Below are 19,719 nucleotides of genomic sequence, written 5' to 3'. Positions count from 1 at the left end.
TGTCACTTTCCCACCGTACTTTCAAAGCACCTATGCTTGTCTGCCTCTACGTTAGCATCGCATTGATCATGCTGAGAAATTACCCAATAAACGACTCCATGATTTGCCCTATGCTTGACAACAGTACTGGTGATAGCTATGTCGGACCCCCTTGATTTTTGTTAATGTTGTGTGGGTATCATTCTTCCTACGTTGCTCCCATCAGCTAAGTAGTTTGAGTTCTCATTTAAGTAGTTTTTTAAGTTCTACATTGTTGTCACTCCGTTCCAATCATTCACATTTGATTTCAGACCTCTATTCTGAAAAAGTAACTTTTAAGGCTCGTTTGGATAGTGACGAATTTTCAGGTATTATGTGAATAGTAATAAAAAAATAATGATAAAATATTAAATAGTAGTTAATAGTAATAAAAAATTATAAAAAATTATTCTAAAAATAGCTGAGATATTCTAAACCTTAATTACACAGTAGTCCAGTATATACAAATGGTCCATTCCCATATTTTTCCTTTCTTTTAATACTTGGAAGGAGGTCAGGTTTTGTGTTTGGGAGTAGGACACATTGGAATATTATTTTTTTAAATTTTCATGAAAATTATATATTTTTCATATATCTAAAACTTTCTTATACATAACTTCACATTGGATTAGCTATTAGATTCATTAAAATAATAATATAATATTATTTTTTTAATATTTTATAATTACACTAATCATATATTAATTAATAATTTAATTTGATTCTTACATTATTATTATTATAAGATGGTTGAAGATTAAACGTGAATAGAAAAAATCATTGGAGATTAAAAATGAATAAAAAATAGATTTGATGAGTGAACAGTAGCTCTTTAAATTTGAAAAAATATATCTATTTATTGTAGCTTAAAATTTCACACTTATTTCTTTGATTAATCTAATATAGTTCTCTTTTAATAAAATTTATCATATTTTACATTTAATTAAACTTTTAATAGAACTAATATCAATGCTTTTAGATAATAATAATAATAATAATAATAATAAAAAGATCTGAATTTATTTCAAGGCCTATACAATTAATTTTCAGAGGGCCCATAGGACAGGCTGATAGGCATCATTAGCTGTCAGCTGTTGTTTAAAGATATTTGTATTAGATGTACTAGCAACACAAATGTTTTTTATAAAAATAAATTTATAAATTTATAAATCAATATGATATTTTGATTTTATATTATATATTAAAAAAAAAATTATATTATAACATATCATATAAAGTCCCACTTTATTAATTTATATATTTAGTTTTATAAAATATTTTTATAGTATTTTTATTTTTTTGTCCCCCTCTGTATGGTTTTATAGTTTCGTGCATTGCGAAGAGCTATCAAGAGAAAGAGGAAATTATGACTCGAAAAAAAGTTGCTTTAGAGAGAGATAGGTCAAGTTGTTGGTATGGGTGGAGTCCTGTGGGCAGTAGGGTCCGCTACTCTTTTAAATTTAATGAGACAATTTTCATCACATGCTCAACTGTAAGGAGGGAGACATGTGATTCGACACCACTTAAAATTTTTTTTCTTTAAAAGTAAAATAGTCGTGGAATGTATAAATAATATTTAATTATTTTAAAAAATAATATAATTTATTATATAAAAATTATTTTTTTTAAAATTATTATATTACATTTGTACACTCACGATTATAATTATCTCTCTCATTTCTTAAAACTATTTAAGGACTAAAACTGGAGTAGGGGAGTATATGATTATATTCCCATTACACAAGGGTACAGATTTTTAAGACCTGATATTTTCATGTATAATAGTCATTCCTGAATAAGGTAAAAATATGTTCTAAAATATTTTTTAGATAGAATGAGTATGCCAGATATAGATTATTAGATTGTACACTCCTTTTTTGTTTTTCTTTTTAAATATAGTTTATTATTAAAAAAATAATTTTTTTATCTAGATATTAAATTTACTATTTTTTTTTTTAAATTAAGTGTCCAGACCTTATGTATCTTGAAACTGCAAATATATTCTCTTTTCTAAGGATATTGTTATTATATGGGTCCTTCAATACGACCATCTCAAAAAATTTATCGTTGTTCAATCAATAGTGAGAAATAATTTGTACAGTTTCTTATTAAAAAAAATGTTTCATACCTTAAAAAAATAATTTTTTATTAATAAAATCCACTACTTTATAAAAGATTTATATATAATTTTTCTATTTAAAATTTTTATGTAGCATTACTCGTCAATAATATGCCAGTAGCGAAAGAAATCAACCACTCGCGTAACAAAGAGCCTCCCAAAGTGTAGTTTTTTTTTTTTGGGTGGGGGGGATGTCCTTGCTAACTGCCCCAAGATTCAACTCCACACGTGCTTTCAAATGCCCAAATTAAATAAGTATATTTTGAAGAATATGATTTTAGAAGTTAAAAAAAAGGAAAAAAGAAAAAAGAAAAAAAAGTCAAGACAGCATTTTCTAGAACACACTTTTGACGAGGGAAAACCAAAATAAAAATGGGAAAAATCACATGGAGATGGTAGAGTCTAAGGATAGCACGTTCTTTTCATAATTGGACTATATATATATATATATATAAGCAGTTAGCACCGAATGGTATCAACTGCGCATATCATTATTATTCTAGTTACTTTGGATAACTAAACTACCCAATATCAACGAACACCCACAGTTTTCGTTTTTTTTAATTAATATTTAATTATGGAGTCACATAAAACAATACGTTGTGAATATAATATTAACATAAATATAAGCTAATCCTTGGGTAACTATAAGTATTCAGCTTTCACATTCCCACAGTAGCTTAATTTTAGGCTTACTAAAGGCTGGCTCGCTCGCTCGCTCGCTCGCTTACAAAGTTCAAAAGCATAAATTGACACCATTTACACCCTTGTGTTCTACTATCTCCTTGCTAACATGGCACTCTTCTTATTGTTCCCAATTCTTCTCTACTTGTTTCACGTTATTTTACGTGACCTCCGGCGAATTCGAAAATTTTCAGGCCATGGCCCGCCAAACTATCCTATCATTGGGTGCTTGATTTCCTTCTACGAGCACCGCAATCACCTCTTAGACTGGTATACCGAGTTACTCACGGAGTCAGCAACCAACACAATTGTGGTGCACCGCTTTGGTGCACCACGGACCATAGTCACGGCAAATCCAGAGAATGTAGAGTACATGCTCAAGACAAACTTTAACAACTTCCCCAAAGGCAAGCCATTCACCGAAATCCTTGGGGACTTTCTTGGCTGTGGAATATTCAATGTGGACGGAGAACTTTGGAACAGCCAGCGGAAGTTGGCCAGCCATGAGTTCAGCGCCAAGTCCCTGCGAGAATTTTTCATGAATGCCTTGGAGGAAGAAGTGGAACACCAGTTGTTGCCCATGCTAGAGTCGCTGGCCTCCGCAAATGAAGTGGTCGACTTGCAAGAGTTGCTGAGGCGACTTGCCTTCAATATGGTTTGCAAAGTTTCCTTGGGAATAGATCGTTTTTGCTTAGATCCTTCCCTACCCATTCCACCACTAGCAAGGGCTTTTGACATGGCGTCAGAGGTATGTGCAAGGCGTGGAGCTGCGCCTCTTTTCATTGTTTGGAAGATTAAAAGATGGCTTGGAGTAGGATCTGAGCGAAGGCTAAAGGATGCTGTCAAAGAAGTCCATGCCTACGTGACTGGTATAATTCAAAATAGGAAGAAAAAGATTAATCAAGGTGAGGTTCACAGCGAAGATGATCTCCTATCTCGGTTCATATCAGCAGGCCATGAAGATGAGGTTATAAGAGATATGGTGATAAGCTTCATCATGGCAGGGAGGGACACAACTTCAGCAGCCATGACATGGCTCTTCTGGTTGCTTTCCTGCCATCCAGATACAGAGCAAGAACTATTGAAGGAAATAGAGTATGTGAGGGAGGATGTGCTGGATTATGAATCATTGAAGGAGTTGGTGTTGTTGAAGGCATGTCTTTGCGAGTCCATGAGGCTCTACCCACCGGTGGCCTGGGACTCCAAGCATGCTATTGTCAACGACTTGTTGCCCGATGGTACTCCTATCAGTGCAGGAGATAGGTTGACTTACTTCCCTTACGGTATGGGAAGAATGGAAGCACTGTGGGGGAAGGACCAGTTCGAATTCAAACCGGATAGGTGGTTTATCGAACCGGACAAGGAGAGAGGGGCACTGAAGAAGGTGTGCCCCTACAAGTTTCCAATTTTTCAGGCCGGTCCAAGGGTGTGTCTCGGGAAGGAGATGGCTTTCATTCAGATGAAGTACGTTGTGGCTTCCATTCTTAGGCGGTTCGAAATTAGACCCGTCAGTTCAGACAGGCCGGTCTTTGTACCACTCCTGACAGCTCACATGGCTGGCGGGTTAAAGGTTTTGGTTCGCAAGAGGGGCACGCTGAGGTAGGCTTAAGAAACTCAGGAAAATAAATCGAATAAAATAGTAATAGTCAGTGGTTATTATAATTCTGATTTGTTGGAGGTGTAAGTGTAACATGCCACTCTGCCTCATTTGTATTATAAATACACGGGTGTTGAAGATATACAAAACTATCATAAAGTAATCTTTGTATAAACCATAAGCAGCAACGCAAGGTATGGTTATCATCATCGTCAATCGTGGTTATGGTTATTCAATATAATCCAAAACCACGTGCCCATTCCATTGGAGAACGTGTGCTTGTGAGGACATGAACAGTGTTTAGTATATTCCAGATCTAGTCAGAACATTGCATATGGCTTGTTTGTAAAGATTACTTCACGTGCCATACTTTTATTTCTTTAGACGAAATAAAGGGGTGTTGGGGACTGGGGGAGTTATACTTGCACTCTAGAAAGGCTGAAAACGAGAGTTTGAAATCGGGAAATAGGGGCAGTTCACAAAATACGAATAATAGGACCTAGAAGTCGACAAACACCTCTATTTTTTTCTTTCTTTCTTCTGATGAACTATATTAACGAGAAACTAAACCGATGACCCACTTGGTGCTGCGATGAAGTAAAAAGTACTACCATTATTATGATCAAGTAAACAAGGGGTGATTTTCCTTGTCGCTTTGCATTAACAAAACTCATTCCTAGAGTGATAAACTTCCAAATTGCTTGTTCCACTCATCATAAGTACCAAGTTCATTCAAAGAAACTGAGGGCCTTACCTCTTGCAATGCGTTCTCAAAGTCCTACAGAAATGAGTAAAAGAATCTCAAAAAAGAAAATTAAGTTAAAGAAATATAAGAAAGGTTTTTTGAGTTATATAGATGGTGTATTTTCTTACCTGAAGCGTTACTGGCCGCATATCCTCCTTTTTTAGCTTTGTAATTTCTATGCCTTGTCTCAGAGCCTCTCTAAGTGGACCCATAGATGCATCCTTCACTAGGTTTTTCATGTCTGATCCTGAATACCCTGTAAAAGAAATTTTTCAAGCAAGGAAACTTCACACAACCCAGATTCAAAACTTCAAAGCAATAGTCAGACTACTGCACAGAAGCTAATGAATTTAGCCTCGTACAGCATATAGAACATTAAAGATACCTTCAGTCAAATTACAAATCGTAACAATTTCCTCTTTTGAAAGCTTGAATAGTCCATCCTTCTCTAAGAGATTGCGTATGATCCAGGCTCTTGCTTCTTCATCATCAATTTCAGCTGGTTAGGCACTAAATCACGGCATTATAATCGTTAGTAAATTAGCTAAGCTTTGGACACCGCACCTGATGAAGGAAGGGGGATATAAAGTCTCTTGGTGAGCCGCCTCCGTGCTGCTTCATCCAGTTCTTGGGGTCGATTTGTTGCTCCTGGAAAACGTACCAACTAATAATAATGATATATCACGCTCCATAGAAAAAATTATTTGATATAGTATTAAGAAATGGTTAAAAAAGACAACTATTGATGGTAGCATATGATTCTAAGAGAGTCCAAGCCGATGTTATATGGGACATAAACCAATAAAATTAACCCCCGCCCAATAGGAAATGATACAATTAATCCCCAAAACAGGGTATTATGGGGACAGCTTATAAAGCTCGTACAGTTTGTTTTGCTTTGTGATAAGCATTGCAAAAAGAAAATAACTAGCAAGCTAATATAACTTTGCACGGGTCAGAAAAATAAAATATGGAATTGAAGATAAAGCTTGCAGAAATAAACTAACTTCCGCAGATGTAAACTACAGATTTTAAAAAACCTTCACTTAATCTATAAAAAAGCATCTAAAATAAAATAATTGAATTTGGTTGCTCAACAATTTACCTATGAGCAGAATTTGTTCACTGCCACTGTCAAAGCCTTCCATTTCAATGAGGAACTGGGTCTTAAGTCGTCTACTTGATTCGTGTTCACCTTCTGACTTACGCTGCAACCATACATAAACTTGTACTGGTCATTCAGGGAACCATAACTGCAATCCCCAAGTATACACTGATAAATTGAATGTGATGAACCTCCATGTATCTGGGAAGCACCTTCCAGAGGTCCAAGATTTAGCAAAAAGCAACTAAGCTATTTTATTCACCTACATGGGAGAACTTTTATAATTTTTGCAGGTCTGTGCAAGAAATATGATGCAGCGTCCATAGGATAGGGGCAGCTTACACCATGATTTCATGTTTGTCTTAAGGACAAGAACATACCTTACCTGAGAAAGAAGTGAATCAATTTCATCAACAAAAATCACAGCTGGCTGACGACAACTGGCTACTCCAAAAAGGGCCCTCACTAGCTTTTCACCCTCACCAATCTACAATCACCAGTCAAAATGTTAGATATTCAAAAGTATCCTCTAGAAAGGAGAATGCAGCTCTAAAGAGAAGGATTTCAACATTGATCTTCTAAATAACTCGAGAAATAATGATGAAAAATAAAGTTTATGATTAGAATCCAATTACTAATCTCAAGTTATGTTTATCATGGCATTCCCAAAAAGCATGGAACCATGACCAAGCTGAAGTTAACTGAGATAAACATACCCACTTGCTAGTTAATGAACTGGCAGATATGTAGAAAAATGTTGCTTTTGCCTCTCCAGCTATGGCTTTCCCAATCATTGTTTTTCCCGTTCCCTAAAATATGGCAGCTACTCAGATAGATTATAAACCAGCAATATTTATGAATGCACCTGTTTAGGAGGATTCAGCACTTACAGGTGGACCAAAAAGAAGAAGACCTCTTCCAGGAGAACGACAACCTTTAAATATGTCAGGACGTAATAGAGGCCATATGACCATCTCAGTCACACATTTTTTAGCATGCTCCAAACCAGCTACAACATTGTCAGGAGATGAGAGCAAATCAGAATCTGTTCACAGATAGCAATATCCATTAAATTGAAACGCTGAAGGAAGTTTGAAGCATTGAAATTACCAATATCATCCCAACGAACATTAGGATCCCTCTCCATAATCTCATTACTGACATGTTCAATAAGACGAGGTTCCAAATTCCTTAATTTTTCTGGAAGCTCACCATCAGGGCCATAAAGCATCTCTAAACTAAAGAAAGAAGCACATTACCACATCAATGTCCAGTACAAACGACAAAAACTAACTACTCTAATTCAAAAACCAGAGGGGAGAGAGTGAGAGAGAGAGAGAGAGATAGCTCCTAAGAAAGTAACTTCAGAATACCCTGCACCAAACAATTTAAAAAACTAGGATATCACCTGCTTCCAATAAGTGCAATTGCTAAAACCTTTATTAGGTGCAAATAAAAAGACCAGAACGCCAACAAGAGGGCATTCATTATGGATGAATCTGAAATAGAATTGTGGGAGTCGATCCTAAAACCACCATATATGGCTTATTATATTGGAACACAAAGCCATTGGTTTACTATACCTTATTCCACTAAAAACAAGCAGATGGTTCAAGCACCTATTCGAGACCACTTACTAAAAAGTTAGCAACCTGAAGCAAGTGGAGATTTTGAGTATACAAAAGGGCAAACTTTAGACTGCTTTTTTAATATCATGGTTAACCACTCACCATCTCTTTGTTGAGTCATCTAGTGAATCATCACACTTTCCAGCAATTCGTGAAGTCACATTCCCGACATTGCCCCCACTGGATTTGATAGGGGGAACAAAACTACCACGGACACCACGGCGTGAAAAACCATATGATTTCCCACCATAACCTCTATTGGCACAATTGCTATCACTTTGGGGGGAGACAGAAGCACTTGGCGATCCTGCTAACCCCTGTCTTTGCCTTGCATCCATTTTCTGTAACAAAGAAGAGACAACGTGATCAACATTGCTTCATATGAACAATATGCAAGGAAAAGAAAAGACAATAACTCATAAGGTATACTTCCAACAAGATCAGATATTCTTTCTTAAGAAGTCATTTCCAAAGCAAGATTATCTAGAAACTACTCATAACTCTAATCTCTCAAAACAAACTTCCCTATACATGTGTGTACAAATCTGAAGAAAATCATCTTGAAATGTTTTAGATGATTGCATATTTAAATAAGAGTTCCCCACTTCTCGTTCAAGGTCTGATTTAGTAACAATAGATATATCAGGGAACGTGTTGTCTAGAGCATACCAATATTGCTCGAGCTGTAACAAACCCGTTTCCAGAAGCATCGGGGCTAGCTTCTTCATTGCCAGATGGTGACTTTGAATTATCTACCACAGGCGAAATAATTTCCCTATGTGCACGTTTTGCCCTTACGTTACTTCCATAAACTCTTTCTTCCTCTTCAACTTTTGGAGAAGGTGAGAAGCCATGACCTTTTGTGTGGATGTTATGTGAATGAGGCTTTTCCACAATAATGCAGTCATCAGGGTTGTTGCTTTTGGAGCTTAACAAATTCTTGTATAAGCCATTACTAGTGCTCATCATGTTGGATTTCGAATTTGCTTCTGTCATGAATTTTGAAGCCGTGCTACTCAACTTGTTGTGCCTCTCCACACCATCTCCCTAAACAGAGAATGCAAACAATTTTAAAGGAAAATGGCTGGTTATGCTAAAGGCTTTAGTCTATAAGAATCATATAAACACCTAGAATCTGCTAGTACCAATTCATTCACTGGTTTTCCATTAGAATGCCGAAGAAGAGCTCGAAAGTACTTGGACTTCTTGATCTTCTCAATGTCAATCTCTTCTCTTGTTCGAAACACAGAACCTGGAGTGCTCTTTGCTTGCTCAAATGCTCGACTGAACAAACACAACAGACAGTCCTCACAACATGCAATAAGCAAGTAGAAACGTATCCGAGACACAAAACCATATTCCTTATAGAAACTCAAGAGCAATTGCCCTAGTTATAAACCTTACTCCACCTATATGCATTACATTCAAAGCTAGGGTCCTAGACATCCCAGCTTCTAATAATTACATGCACATTCGCGTTGCATTCGATCATAGGGTCATTTGTTCGTTTCCAGCGTACATTTACCCGATACACCAAAAGTAAATTGAAAATAATATACAAAATTAGCTTCGTTCCATATTTATTAGATCGATAAGTTAAGGATATATCGGTACCGATCAGATTCTGGAATGAGGGAACGGCGAGCCGCGTCGACCTTCGCAGCGGCTTCACGGCGGATGGGGTTGATGAAAGCCTCATCGACATCGGAGCTAGATTGAGAGTCGAGGAAGCCGAGAAGGCGGAGCCCGAGGATCAAAGCCGCAGAGGGATCACGCCGCTCGAGGGCGAGATCGGCGCCGAAGAGGAGCGAGTGGAGCCGCTTCAGGTTCTGGTCCACTTGCTTCCTCCAGCACGTCTCTTCTGGTTGCTGATTTTTCTGTTCCACCATCTTCGCTCTCGAAGAAGGAGACAGTAATGGTGGTGAAGCTGAAATTAACTTGGGCTCCTCGTTTCCCGCCATTTCGCATTTGCATTCGATCTATCTGTGACTGTGTTTCTGGCTATAAAAATGAAAGAAATGATAGCTAGAGTAGATTCGTGTCGCAATCATATTGATTTAGAAGCTTTTGTACTCACAACCAACTCGCTTTAATTACAAGATAGCCATCGTCGTTTAGATAACTTTCATGTATAATTTTTCACTAATTGGCACTTTAAACGATAACAATAATAATAATAATATGTCGGGAGAAAAATATTTTATAAATGAAGTTAATGAAAATAATAGTTTTCTTTGTAATATTGCAAGCCTTGAGGAGAACACAAAAGGAAGCTACATTATTCTATGCGGATTAATGTTATCATATTTCTTTAGCAAAAAATATAATCTAATGTATGCTATCATAGTTCAATGTATGCTAAAAAAAAAAGATAATGTCACAATAGATTTATTAAATGAGTTATATGAGTTTTGATATTCACCATTCTCATACATTACATTTATTTTTATTTTATTCTTCTTAAATTAATTGAATTTTTCTACTCATAATTCACATACCATACTTTTAGTAAGAGAAAAAAATAAAAAATTATGTGTAGTGTATGATGTGAGTGCAATGAATATAATTTTTCTTTAATTTATTAATCTATTATAATTTTATAGAGGGTGTTTTCTCTCTCTCTTTTTTTTTTTCCCATGATTGTAACATCATTATTTTTATCACTAGAATGTAGCAAAAAGTGAACATTGATCAATTGCCAAGGAATAAAATGGTAAAGAGAACACAAATTACTTATGCACAAAACGACTCACACGACAATGTATTTATGCATTTTTTTATATCTTGAGAACAAGAAAATTTAATAAATTGAAGGTGAAAGACAAGATTTTGATTCCTTATCATTTTTCTTTTTGAAATTTATTAGGTACAAGCGATTTGAAGCATCAAACCACATACCAACACTCACATAACTTTTTTATTACAAAAAAAAAAAATAGAAGAAAATTTTTTTTGAAAGAAGAATAAGGTCATTTGTCACATGAAAATCATTTTTATTTTTAATTTATATTATTTTATTAAATAAATATCTTATATTTAATATTAGTACATAAAATCGCTTGTAATAATAGTTTCCCTTTTCTGAATGACATGGAAGACAAACTCTGCTGGTCTTTTATTAAAAATCAGAGTTGTAAACAAAAAGGGCATTTGGTCTAGTGGTATGATTCTCGCTTTGGGTGCGAGAGGTCCCGAGTTCGATTCTCGGAATGCCCCAACCCATAAAAAGGGATTTTTCTTTTTCCCTATTTGCATCATCAACCTCCAAGTCTACGGGGCGGCATGAAACAGCAGGCATTAACAACTTGGCCCCACGAAACTCCACGAGCCATCATCATTAAACCAGTTGACATTCAGACAGATCCGTAAGGCGTATACCAACAATGCGTTTCTCATCGTTGATCCTAAAATCCTAAAATTCGCGACATAAGGTATCGATGATGTAAAATAACCCAACCTGAAAGTCCAAAGCAGAAAGTAACACATGATTTCTAAATTTATATCTGTTCATTAAGCCTAATCAGCAGCACAAGTAAACGGATAATTAGTGCAAAACAAGCTGCGGATAATAGTCTATTTTCGTAAGCAAGCTCCAACCAACAATAGAGCAAATTATACATGCGGTACTTCTGTAATAAAAGTCAAAACGATCTTTGGCTGTCGAGCAGAAAGAATGATAAACACAGGGTCTGTCAACAACTAAGCAATCTCCTCCTCACGTGCTTCCAGGAACGTCGCTTCCTGCTACTGGCCTGCGATTCAAATAACGGATAACTGCATCCTCAACCCTGTAAGCATTAACAAACAAGTCAGAAATGAATGCAATCTCACCAAAGATGAACAACAATATCACAGATAATAACAAACACTTGATCACATAGTGTGGTTACTGGATTAAAGCTAAAATAATATTGAGTAAACTTAAACTTTATACACTGGAACTGTAATTTGAACATAGCATCTGAAAGATATCACATATCATCCCTCACATCAGTGAGGCGACGTCAGTTACTACTCAGTTCCAATGTTCCTCGGGGTTAACACGAGTATTGCATCCATCTGAGTCTCTGACAGAAGCAAAAATTCAATTTGGGTGAGCTTACCAGGGTTGGTTGAAGAATTCTGAATGGCGCTCTTTTTCGGAACTACGACTTGCTTCTCCAGCTACAAGCTTCAAATCCCTGCTTTGTGATTCGATTAGTGCATTGATGAATTCCACAGGTGATTGACTGAAACCAAGGAAGAATGCCCGCCTTCGGCGGTGCTCATGAATTTTTCTTATAGCAGTACATATTGCTTCATCACAGGTGTCAACTTCTTTGTTCTTCTCTGCGTTGGCCAAAAGAGCAGACAATTCCCTCAGAATAGGAAAAGGCACATCAACCAACACATCATAACATGCAGTTCCGGCAGGGGTATTCCCCAAAAGCTTGATCTTATGCTCCAAATGTATAGGTTGTGGGGGGAACAAATGCTGTGATATCTTTTGAGAAACCATGGTGAATTTCATCCTTTCTTCCCCAAAAACTCTTTGAAGAGGTGGATCGCAATTAAAGAAAGATGGGTCACCTGGATTCTGCAATTTCCTAGCCTTTACATAATGCCAGATTGCAGCTATAATTCTTGGGCGGGTATCAACTTCAATACCAAGAACTTCCACCAAAGCTGGTGAAAGCTTGAACTTCTCAGGCACGTAGTTCATTTCCAACCGTATATTCACAGTAAATTCTTTATCCCCTTTCCTCTTCACCTCAAACCCCTCGTGAGGGGCGGGCGATCGAGCATTCTCCCACATAATGATATGATTGTCAGGATATAGTCTCTGGTCCAAGGAAATGGTTACTCTCTTGAAAAAAGATGAGAACTTCGGGTATGAAGGGTTCGACTTTTGGACCACTCCAGGCTGATCAGGATCCACCCCATCTTCCAAAATCCTTCCAACTATCTTAAGCGTCCAGGTAGGTGGCTCGGCATTTGGCTTCTTTGGAATGGTGCGAATCTGGTTTGCATGAGTGTTGAAAACATAAATACGGAGGGTTTTCTGCACACAGGTAGGATTTTTAAGAGCCTCTTGAATGTCAACTTTCTTTCTTACCAGAGCAGCATCGACGCGGGCCTCAAACTCAAGAAGCTGGGTGTACAGAGCAGACTCAGGAAGAATCGCTGCCACTTTATCTTGAAGCTGCTTCTCGGGAAGCTTCTGTTTCTTTCTCCGTGCAGCAGATGACAGTTCCATCGTTTTCAAAGGGGACACCGTGTTGGCAGGGGAAACGCCAAGAGGGCGGATCGGGGTTTTTGGCGGCATCCGCTTAGCACTTGAATTACCAGGTGTAGACATGGAGGGTGATGATGCCCCCAAATTACCAATGCCAGCTGTATGGCTCTGGTTGAGCGAAAGCCCTTGAGCTTGTAACTGAGCTTGGAAGTGAGCGACTTGTGCTTGTGCTTGAGCATGAGCCGCTTGAGCTTGGGCGTGAGCAGCAGCTTTCGACTGTGCCTGTGCAATAGCCTGCACTTGGGACAGCTGAAACTGACTCTGAAAGCCAGCCGCAATTTGGGCTTGTGATTGCGCAAACGCAGGGTTTGTGGGCATACCGGCATTGCCAAAGGGTGAGGAAGAGGCCCCAATGTTCTTGGGCGGGTTATTATTGTTAACAGACATCGCTAGCTAATCGACTTAGTCCACCCAGTAAAATCTAAAACCAGAAAAATCCTAAATTCCTCTATTCATAGCTGAAATTCCTTGACCAAAATACAATCGATAAAGAGCTCGACCTGATTCCAATAAACCCTCAAAATCAATCAAGATCAGAAGCATCAAAATCTTCGCGAATTTCAAGTACCAGAAAAAAGGGTAAGTAACCAAAAACTTAAAAATCCCCTGATTTTGCAAGTGAAGTAGTAGATGTGCGGCCAAACATCGGTTTGAGAAAACCCTAATTCATGGCACGCATGGCAAGTGTTTTTTAAACCATACGATGAAACCTACGAAATAAGGTACAGATTGTGAAAGCAAAACTTATGCCGGTATGGGCTATCAGATTCGGAAAAACGATGGAAATGAATCGAAAGACGGAGAAATTTTGAACTTCAAAGGAATTGAGAGGGAGAGTTGAAGGGAGTGAGAATATATAGGTATAGATTCTTACACAGTGTCGGAAGTGGAAGCTTGTTCGCTGTTTTTTAGCTTTTCCTTGCACCTGAGACTAGAGAGGGGGAGCGAGGAGACTTTGTTACGTTTGGTTTGGCTCTCTCTCTTTTTCTCTCCTGCTTGAGTTCTTTCCCTCTGCCTTCCTCGAAGGAAATTCTGTCGGGGCGAAAAATAACATTAGGAAGTAATAGTGAATCCATGATCCGATCCATAAAATCTAAACAATGGGCCGAACGAAAGAGTCCAATTGACAAGGCCCAAAAGCCTAAACCCTAGAACCCAGTTAGGGGTTTACTCCCATCCCTCGGACTAAACATTGCCCTCTATACATAAACCAACAACCATGGCAGCTTAGGTCGTTTAAATACAAAAACGATTTTATTTTATTATTATAATTTTTTAAAATTTTTATACAAAATATAATAAATAATTTAATTTTTTCAAATTTTAAAATAATAATAATATTAAAAAATAATATTTTAGATAATATTTTATTTAACTTTTATTTAAAACCATCAATCTCATCTCACTATCAAACGGACCTTTTATCTTTTCCTCTATGCTTATACATAAAATATAGACACTTAGTTTCATATATATATATATATATATATATATATATATACACGTACATGCTCTTTATACTTTGTTTATTTGATTTTGTGTATGTTCCAAATATTTTATGTATAACCTGAAAATCCGACTGTGTTTAAGCGCTTCAATTATATATATAATTTTAGACAGTTTTATGAAAATGGAGTTTAATTTTAATGAAATGATAGACTGACATTGGTTAATTGTGAAATTGGAAAATAGTTGTCGGTCATTATCCAACTTAAAAGACTCCCCCTTCCGGGGGCACGTTTTCAGTCAGGGGAACGGGGCATGCATTCATTACATTCGATAATTTCTGTACTTAGTGCGTTTGTTTAAGGTGTGTTTGGCAAGTGAGAGTACCTCAAGTATTTTCATTATTATTCTTTATTTTATTATTATTTTTTACCTATTTTTTTACTATTCATTACTTTTTACTTATTTTTTACTACTATTCAAATATTTTATTATTACTTTTTCACTACTATTCTCAAGATATGTTTTGTTACCTTTTAGTGTTTTTTTTTTAAATGTTTTTTCTCCCCTTTTAAAAGGGATTTTGTAATTTCAAATCCCAATGCACTAGAGTGATGCAGAAGAATGCAGTTTCTGCTAATTGGACAACTACAAAGCAAGCATAACGAATGTCTTTATGACGGGACATGCGGGGTTTTAGCTGTTTTGAGTGAAGTCTGCAAGGTCAAACACTTGATACAGGTAAATTTGATCTTCTTTTGAGAATGCCATTGAATGAATAATGTAAAATTCTCTCTTTTGCACGAAATTCAAATCCTAGTGGCCAGTTTATATTTCCATTTTGTGGGTAGGCCAGCTGATGTTTATTTGATAAAACTATACCTCTTTTCCTCCTTTTGCTAGACCTTCATTTGGCTTCAGAAGGCAATATCTCCTTTTTCCCAGAAACACATACCTAACATCAACCACCATGCCTCTCTGAAATTTGTTTGTTTATTTGTTTCTGTACAGCACTTTACTGCCTCTGCTAATCTTCTGGGGTTGCTTTGCTTTTGTACGATGTCCTAGATTTGCATTAGAGTTTGTGCCTCTTCCAAAGTGACTTTAGTGGGTGGGTTTTTAACCTTTTGAAGCATGGGTTTGGTGCATGGATCCTCCCTCCTTTGTTACATCCAATTGCTTTTTATGACAAATCACTCTTCCACTGCTCTAACCTCTTGAGAGCCTAGTGGAAAGAGCCATCAGGTTGAAGTAATCATCCTCCTTCAATAATGTAATACATTTTCCCTTTGGTTCTTGGATCAATGGACCTTAGAGCTCTCTGCTGATAGGACTAGTGGAATTCATGGGCATAACCATGACCTGGTGTCCTCTTTCATGTTACTTGAACTAAAAGGGAATGAATTCTGTTGTTTTTCTTTCTCAAATTCAAACCCAAGAAATCAGCTTGTAATGAACTGAATTCCAAAATTTTGTGTTTCCAAACACACTCGAGACAAACTCTTCATTTTGTTGCCGGGGAGGTTTTCCAACTTTAATCCCGGTTCATGAAACTAGAAAGATTAGCACCTTTTGAAAAAGAAAGTTACTACATTATTTTTCATGGAAACTTGAGTGCTTTGGTTGTATTCTGACAAATAAGAAACTGCGAACCACAACTTCTACTTGCTTTAGTCGGAAGTAACAACAGATTAAACTAAAGGAGGCAGTCAAATAAAGGTAGGAGACAGGTCGAAAGGCCTTCTAAGTGGGTCACCAAAAGTAAGAGAAATCATCCTACTTAGCATGTGCATCCTAGCTTAGGCAACCATCATCTGAACAAACATAAGCTTCTGCTATGTGATTAGGACCATTATCGATACTACAACACAACACTTCGACTTAAATAGGCAATGGTCCTGAAGAGAAGTGTAATGAGACGTGTTCCAGTCAATCACGAAATGGTGCACATTCAAACATAAAGCCATGTAAAACGGTAGCCTGTAGGATAATAAATGTTCATAGCGAAAGTTGCCCTTTGGATGCGATTCAGAACATCTGTGAACAGTAAAACAAAAATGGTCATCAAAAAGTACCTAGAGATGTTCTCAATTACGTTGATAAACACTAGGTTGATTCTCAGATTGTTGACAGACACGGCAAATCAAGTGAAAAAGCTCATACTTTCTTTTTCTCTTTTTGGGTGAAAAATAGCCCATATTTTCTCTGGCTTAGAAGGAAAAAAAAACCATTACACAACTTCAGGCAAAACTCTGAACTGTAGAGAGGAAAACTGTCTTCAACAAAGCATTACTTGATGAGCACCAAGAGCTAAAGGAGATTGGCACAAACTATAAGAGAGATAAAATCAGAAAGCTCTGTTAAATCACCTTCATCATCACAAAGTTTGAAGGGACACAGAACACTTTTTTTTATTTAGAAAAAAAAAAAAAAAAAAAACCTGTCTTCACTAGGTAACAAACACTCTAGAACCACTGCTTCAAATCTGAACAATCAGGCTACCATGACCGAGCAATTTAAAATGAAGTGGCCGAGCTGGTTAGTGCCACAGTTAAGAGGCCGAGGCCTCCACTGCAATTCCTCTGCCCGTGGATCCGGGCAGCAAGTGTATACAGACATGCCATGGCCTGCATTAGAAACCGAAGATGCACCTATGACAAGCAGCTCATCACCCAGAGACTTGAATGCGACCCCCCATCCTCTTGTAAAATCAGCTCTAACTGGGACTGCTCCTAAGTTCTTCCATGAATTGGTTCTCTTCAAGTATACCTTCAGCTCATTCGAAGAAGCTTCGAGTGAGTAGAGCGCATTGTTGACAACTGCAACAAGAGGTGGAGATTGGGAAGCTGAGACCGGGGGATCTCTTAACATGTCTGGGATCAATTCCCATGTATTTTTCTGCTCATCAAATGCTTCCCCACAAGTCAGACCTCTGGCCTCCTCGTCCATCCCTCCAATCACATAGAACTTGTTATCCATGTAACAACCGGAGCAAAGCTTTCGCCTCCTGTGCATCCTTGGAAGGGGTTCCCATGATTTTCTCTCTGGATTATATTTCTCTGCTGAGCTCAGGACATTCCAGTTATTCTCCATTCCAATGCCACCAGCTACAAAAGCATAGGCACCGCAGGTGGCGGATGCAAACAAACACCTTGGACTGATCATAGAAGGACCCTTGAACCATCTGCTTAATGCCAATTCATACCTCCAAATGACAACACCATCATACTCTTTGCCTGAAACAATAAGATGATTCCCAGCACAGAGTGACTCCTTATCACCAGATTTGAAACACAAGTCTGATGGTAAGATTGGGAGTTTCCTACAAGACCTAAATTCCCGGTCAAATGCCCACCAACTAGTCTCCCCACTTGCAGACATAAACACAGTTGATTCTTTGCACCCAATTGCCCTTCTAATCTTATGTACCTCACCACTCTTCACAAGATGAAGAAACCTCCTGTTCACAAAAGAAAACCTCCAGTATTCTGATCTAGGAACCCTGGCCAAGATCAGAGCCTCTAACTCATCACTCAGCGTAGCAACTGAATAATCTGCATCCTGAGGTTCACCACCAGAGGAACCGCCAAATCTGATCACACTCGACGAGACACCATCCCAGTGTGGACCAGCTCCACGATTGGTGTTGTACTCTCCAATCCTTACCGGTGGGGAACAAGGAGTAATAATGCAAAAGCTATTACCAGAATCCATAGCAAGAATCCGTTTCTTTCTGCCAAGCTTACTATCTTTTGTACACAAATCCTCTCTTTCTTCCTCGCCCTCTATTCCTTTCGTTTTGAACATGGATCAAAACTTCTTTTACTGTATAAACTCTCTGTAACGGAAAGAAATAATAATAAATTGAAGGGAATGATAATCAGCAATACAAAAACCAATATGCATAATCATAAGTTTTGGCTAAAAATACGATTTAGACGGCATATCGAGACCACAAACAGAGTTCAATTTTCTATCCACCTTTCACAAAATAGCATTCATCATAGAAAACCAATTTCTCACGGGGATTCATCTAGATAAAAACAAATAAACAACCCCTAGAGAGATATTAAGACCAACTGTATCCGCAATTCAATATTTCTTGTGTATACACCGAGGTGATCAATCTACGCCATAAATTTTTTTTCATGGTTCATGGAGCTGAGGGAATTAAAATATCAACCTTAGAAAAAAAAAAACCCAGTTTAGAATTCAAGATAAAAAAGAACTAACCACTTAGATTAGAACAGATGCAAAATCAATCCGATCAAGATTCAGAAAGGAAAAAAAAGGAGCATGCACATAGAGAGGAGATTGAGACAAAATAGATAAATTTATGATATGGGTATATCAAGATGCAGAAAACGAGCATGTACATACATGAACAACCGAAGACGGGCAGGCAAAAAGGACCCCAGAAACGATCAAAACGTAGTACACACGTACATATACAGTACAGACACGCGGGAAGAGAGAGAGAGAGAGAGAGGTGTATCAGGGAAGTCAAAGTCAAGTCAAAGAGAAGCAGTAAAGGTGCGGGACGGTTATATAGCAATGAAAGCTAAGAAGGAGAGGATCTGGGTCTGGCACTTGTAACCAAAGGGAATCCCAGAAAAGCTTAGAAGAACTTTGAGAGAGAGAAAGAGAGGCAACTGTAGAAATAGAGAAAAATATGCCATTAAGGCGTAGAGAGATTTTTGGTGGGGACTGTCACTGTGAAGCAGTGAACAATGAAGAAAAGAAATAAAGAGCTTGTATGCACTATGCACTCTGAAGAGCCAACCCATTTGCCTGGCTCCCTTTTTATTTTTCATATTTTAGTGCGCGTTTAGGCTTTTGAATGGTGATATACAGAAATCTTATATTTTATATATTATTTAAAAAATATATAATTTTATTATTTTATCTTTATATTTTATATTTTATTAAAATAATATATTTTTGTCTAAAATTTTTCTGTCTTTAAGATCAAAATTCATACTTTTCTATTTCACCATTAACGTCACCACCCACACCTCAACACAACACGAGATCTAAAACTACTGTTATGGATCACCTCATTTGCTCTCAACAAAGTATATTTCTTTACATTCTAAATACCA

General features: G+C 37.3%; 4 protein-coding genes and 1 non-coding gene across 7 annotated transcripts; 2 read left to right on the top strand and 3 right to left on the bottom strand.

Moving 5' to 3' along the window:
- Nucleotides 1-2,862: 2,862 nt before the first annotated feature.
- Nucleotides 2,863-4,581, top strand: LOC109021892 (cytochrome P450 94B3). The gene has a single exon (XM_019004628.2). The coding sequence runs from the start codon at nt 2,931-2,933 to the stop codon at nt 4,422-4,424; it is 1,494 nt and encodes a 497-aa protein (XP_018860173.1). The 5' UTR covers nt 2,863-2,930; the 3' UTR covers nt 4,425-4,581.
- Nucleotides 4,582-4,823: 242 nt separating this feature from the next.
- LOC109021891 (ATPase family AAA domain-containing protein FIGL1) lies at nt 4,824-9,901 on the bottom strand. 2 transcript variants are annotated; one of them, XR_004802419.1, is made up of 13 exons: nt 9,511-9,901; nt 9,042-9,180; nt 8,566-8,943; nt 7,999-8,237; nt 7,379-7,506; nt 7,159-7,277; nt 6,985-7,077; nt 6,649-6,755; nt 6,269-6,371; nt 5,728-5,811; nt 5,549-5,644; nt 5,292-5,419; nt 4,824-5,196 (listed from the first exon to the last, which is right to left on the bottom strand). XR_004802419.1 is itself a non-coding variant. In XM_019004627.2 (13 exons), exons 1-13 carry the CDS (start codon nt 9,855-9,857, stop codon nt 5,095-5,097), a joined length of 2,058 nt encoding a protein of 685 aa, XP_018860172.1. In that variant the 5' UTR covers nt 9,858-9,901; the 3' UTR covers nt 4,824-5,094. The 2 variants fall into 2 exon arrangements, 1 of the variants encoding a protein (XP_018860172.1); XM_019004627.2 differs by having other exon boundaries at nt 6,654-6,755.
- Nucleotides 9,902-11,040: 1,139 nt separating this feature from the next.
- On the top strand, nt 11,041-11,112 carry TRNAP-UGG. The gene has a single exon. It is a non-coding gene; the product is annotated as a tRNA-Pro (tRNA).
- Nucleotides 11,113-11,354: 242 nt separating this feature from the next.
- Nucleotides 11,355-14,202, bottom strand: LOC109021886 (SWI/SNF complex component SNF12 homolog). The gene is made up of 3 exons (XM_019004619.2): nt 14,046-14,202; nt 12,000-13,671; nt 11,355-11,684 (listed from the first exon to the last, which is right to left on the bottom strand). Exons 2-3 carry the CDS (start codon nt 13,556-13,558, stop codon nt 11,612-11,614), a joined length of 1,632 nt encoding a protein of 543 aa, XP_018860164.1. The 5' UTR covers nt 13,559-13,671; nt 14,046-14,202; the 3' UTR covers nt 11,355-11,611.
- A 2,530-nt stretch (nt 14,203-16,732) lies between these two features.
- Nucleotides 16,733-19,374, bottom strand: LOC109021890 (F-box/kelch-repeat protein At3g27150). 2 transcript variants are annotated; one of them, XM_019004624.2, is made up of 2 exons: nt 18,998-19,374; nt 16,733-18,455 (listed from the first exon to the last, which is right to left on the bottom strand). In XM_019004624.2, exon 2 carries the CDS (start codon nt 18,422-18,424, stop codon nt 17,111-17,113), a length of 1,314 nt encoding a protein of 437 aa, XP_018860169.1. In that variant the 5' UTR covers nt 18,425-18,455; nt 18,998-19,374; the 3' UTR covers nt 16,733-17,110. The 2 variants fall into 2 exon arrangements, with proteins under 2 accessions (XP_018860169.1, XP_018860171.1); XM_019004626.2 differs by lacking the exon at nt 18,998-19,374 and adding an exon at nt 18,851-18,966.
- Between the last annotated feature and the right edge of the window lie 345 nt (nt 19,375-19,719).

The sequence above is a fragment of the Juglans regia genome, chromosome 1 (assembly GCF_001411555.2).
Source record: "Juglans regia cultivar Chandler chromosome 1, Walnut 2.0, whole genome shotgun sequence".
In the NCBI taxonomy this organism is placed as follows: Eukaryota; Viridiplantae; Streptophyta; class Magnoliopsida; order Fagales; family Juglandaceae; genus Juglans; species Juglans regia.
The sequence above is the reverse complement of the archived record's forward strand: the minus strand, read 5'-3'. Positions and strand labels throughout refer to the sequence as shown.

Excerpts from the sequence above, each read along its gene's own strand:
- LOC109021890 (XM_019004624.2), bottom strand. The coding sequence starts at position 18,424 with ATGTTCAAAACGAAAGGAATAGAGGGCGAGGAAGAAAGAGAGGATTTG.
- LOC109021892 (XM_019004628.2), top strand. The coding sequence starts at position 2,931 with ATGGCACTCTTCTTATTGTTCCCAATTCTTCTCTACTTGTTTCACGTT.
- LOC109021891 (XM_019004627.2), bottom strand. The coding sequence starts at position 9,857 with ATGGCGGGAAACGAGGAGCCCAAGTTAATTTCAGCTTCACCACCATTA. Across the intron at positions 7,507-7,998 it reads GATGACTCAACAAAGAGATG|TTTAGAGATGCTTTATGGCC; the intron begins GTGAGTGGTTAA and ends TTCTTTCTTTAG. Across the intron at positions 7,278-7,378 it reads TGTTCGTTGGGATGATATTG|CTGGTTTGGAGCATGCTAAA; the intron begins GTAATTTCAATG and ends ACAATGTTGTAG.
- LOC109021886 (XM_019004619.2), bottom strand. The coding sequence starts at position 13,558 with ATGTCTGTTAACAATAATAACCCGCCCAAGAACATTGGGGCCTCTTCC. Across the intron at positions 11,685-11,999 it reads GAATTCTTCAACCAACCCTG|GGTTGAGGATGCAGTTATCC; the intron begins GTAAGCTCACCC and ends TAATGCTTACAG.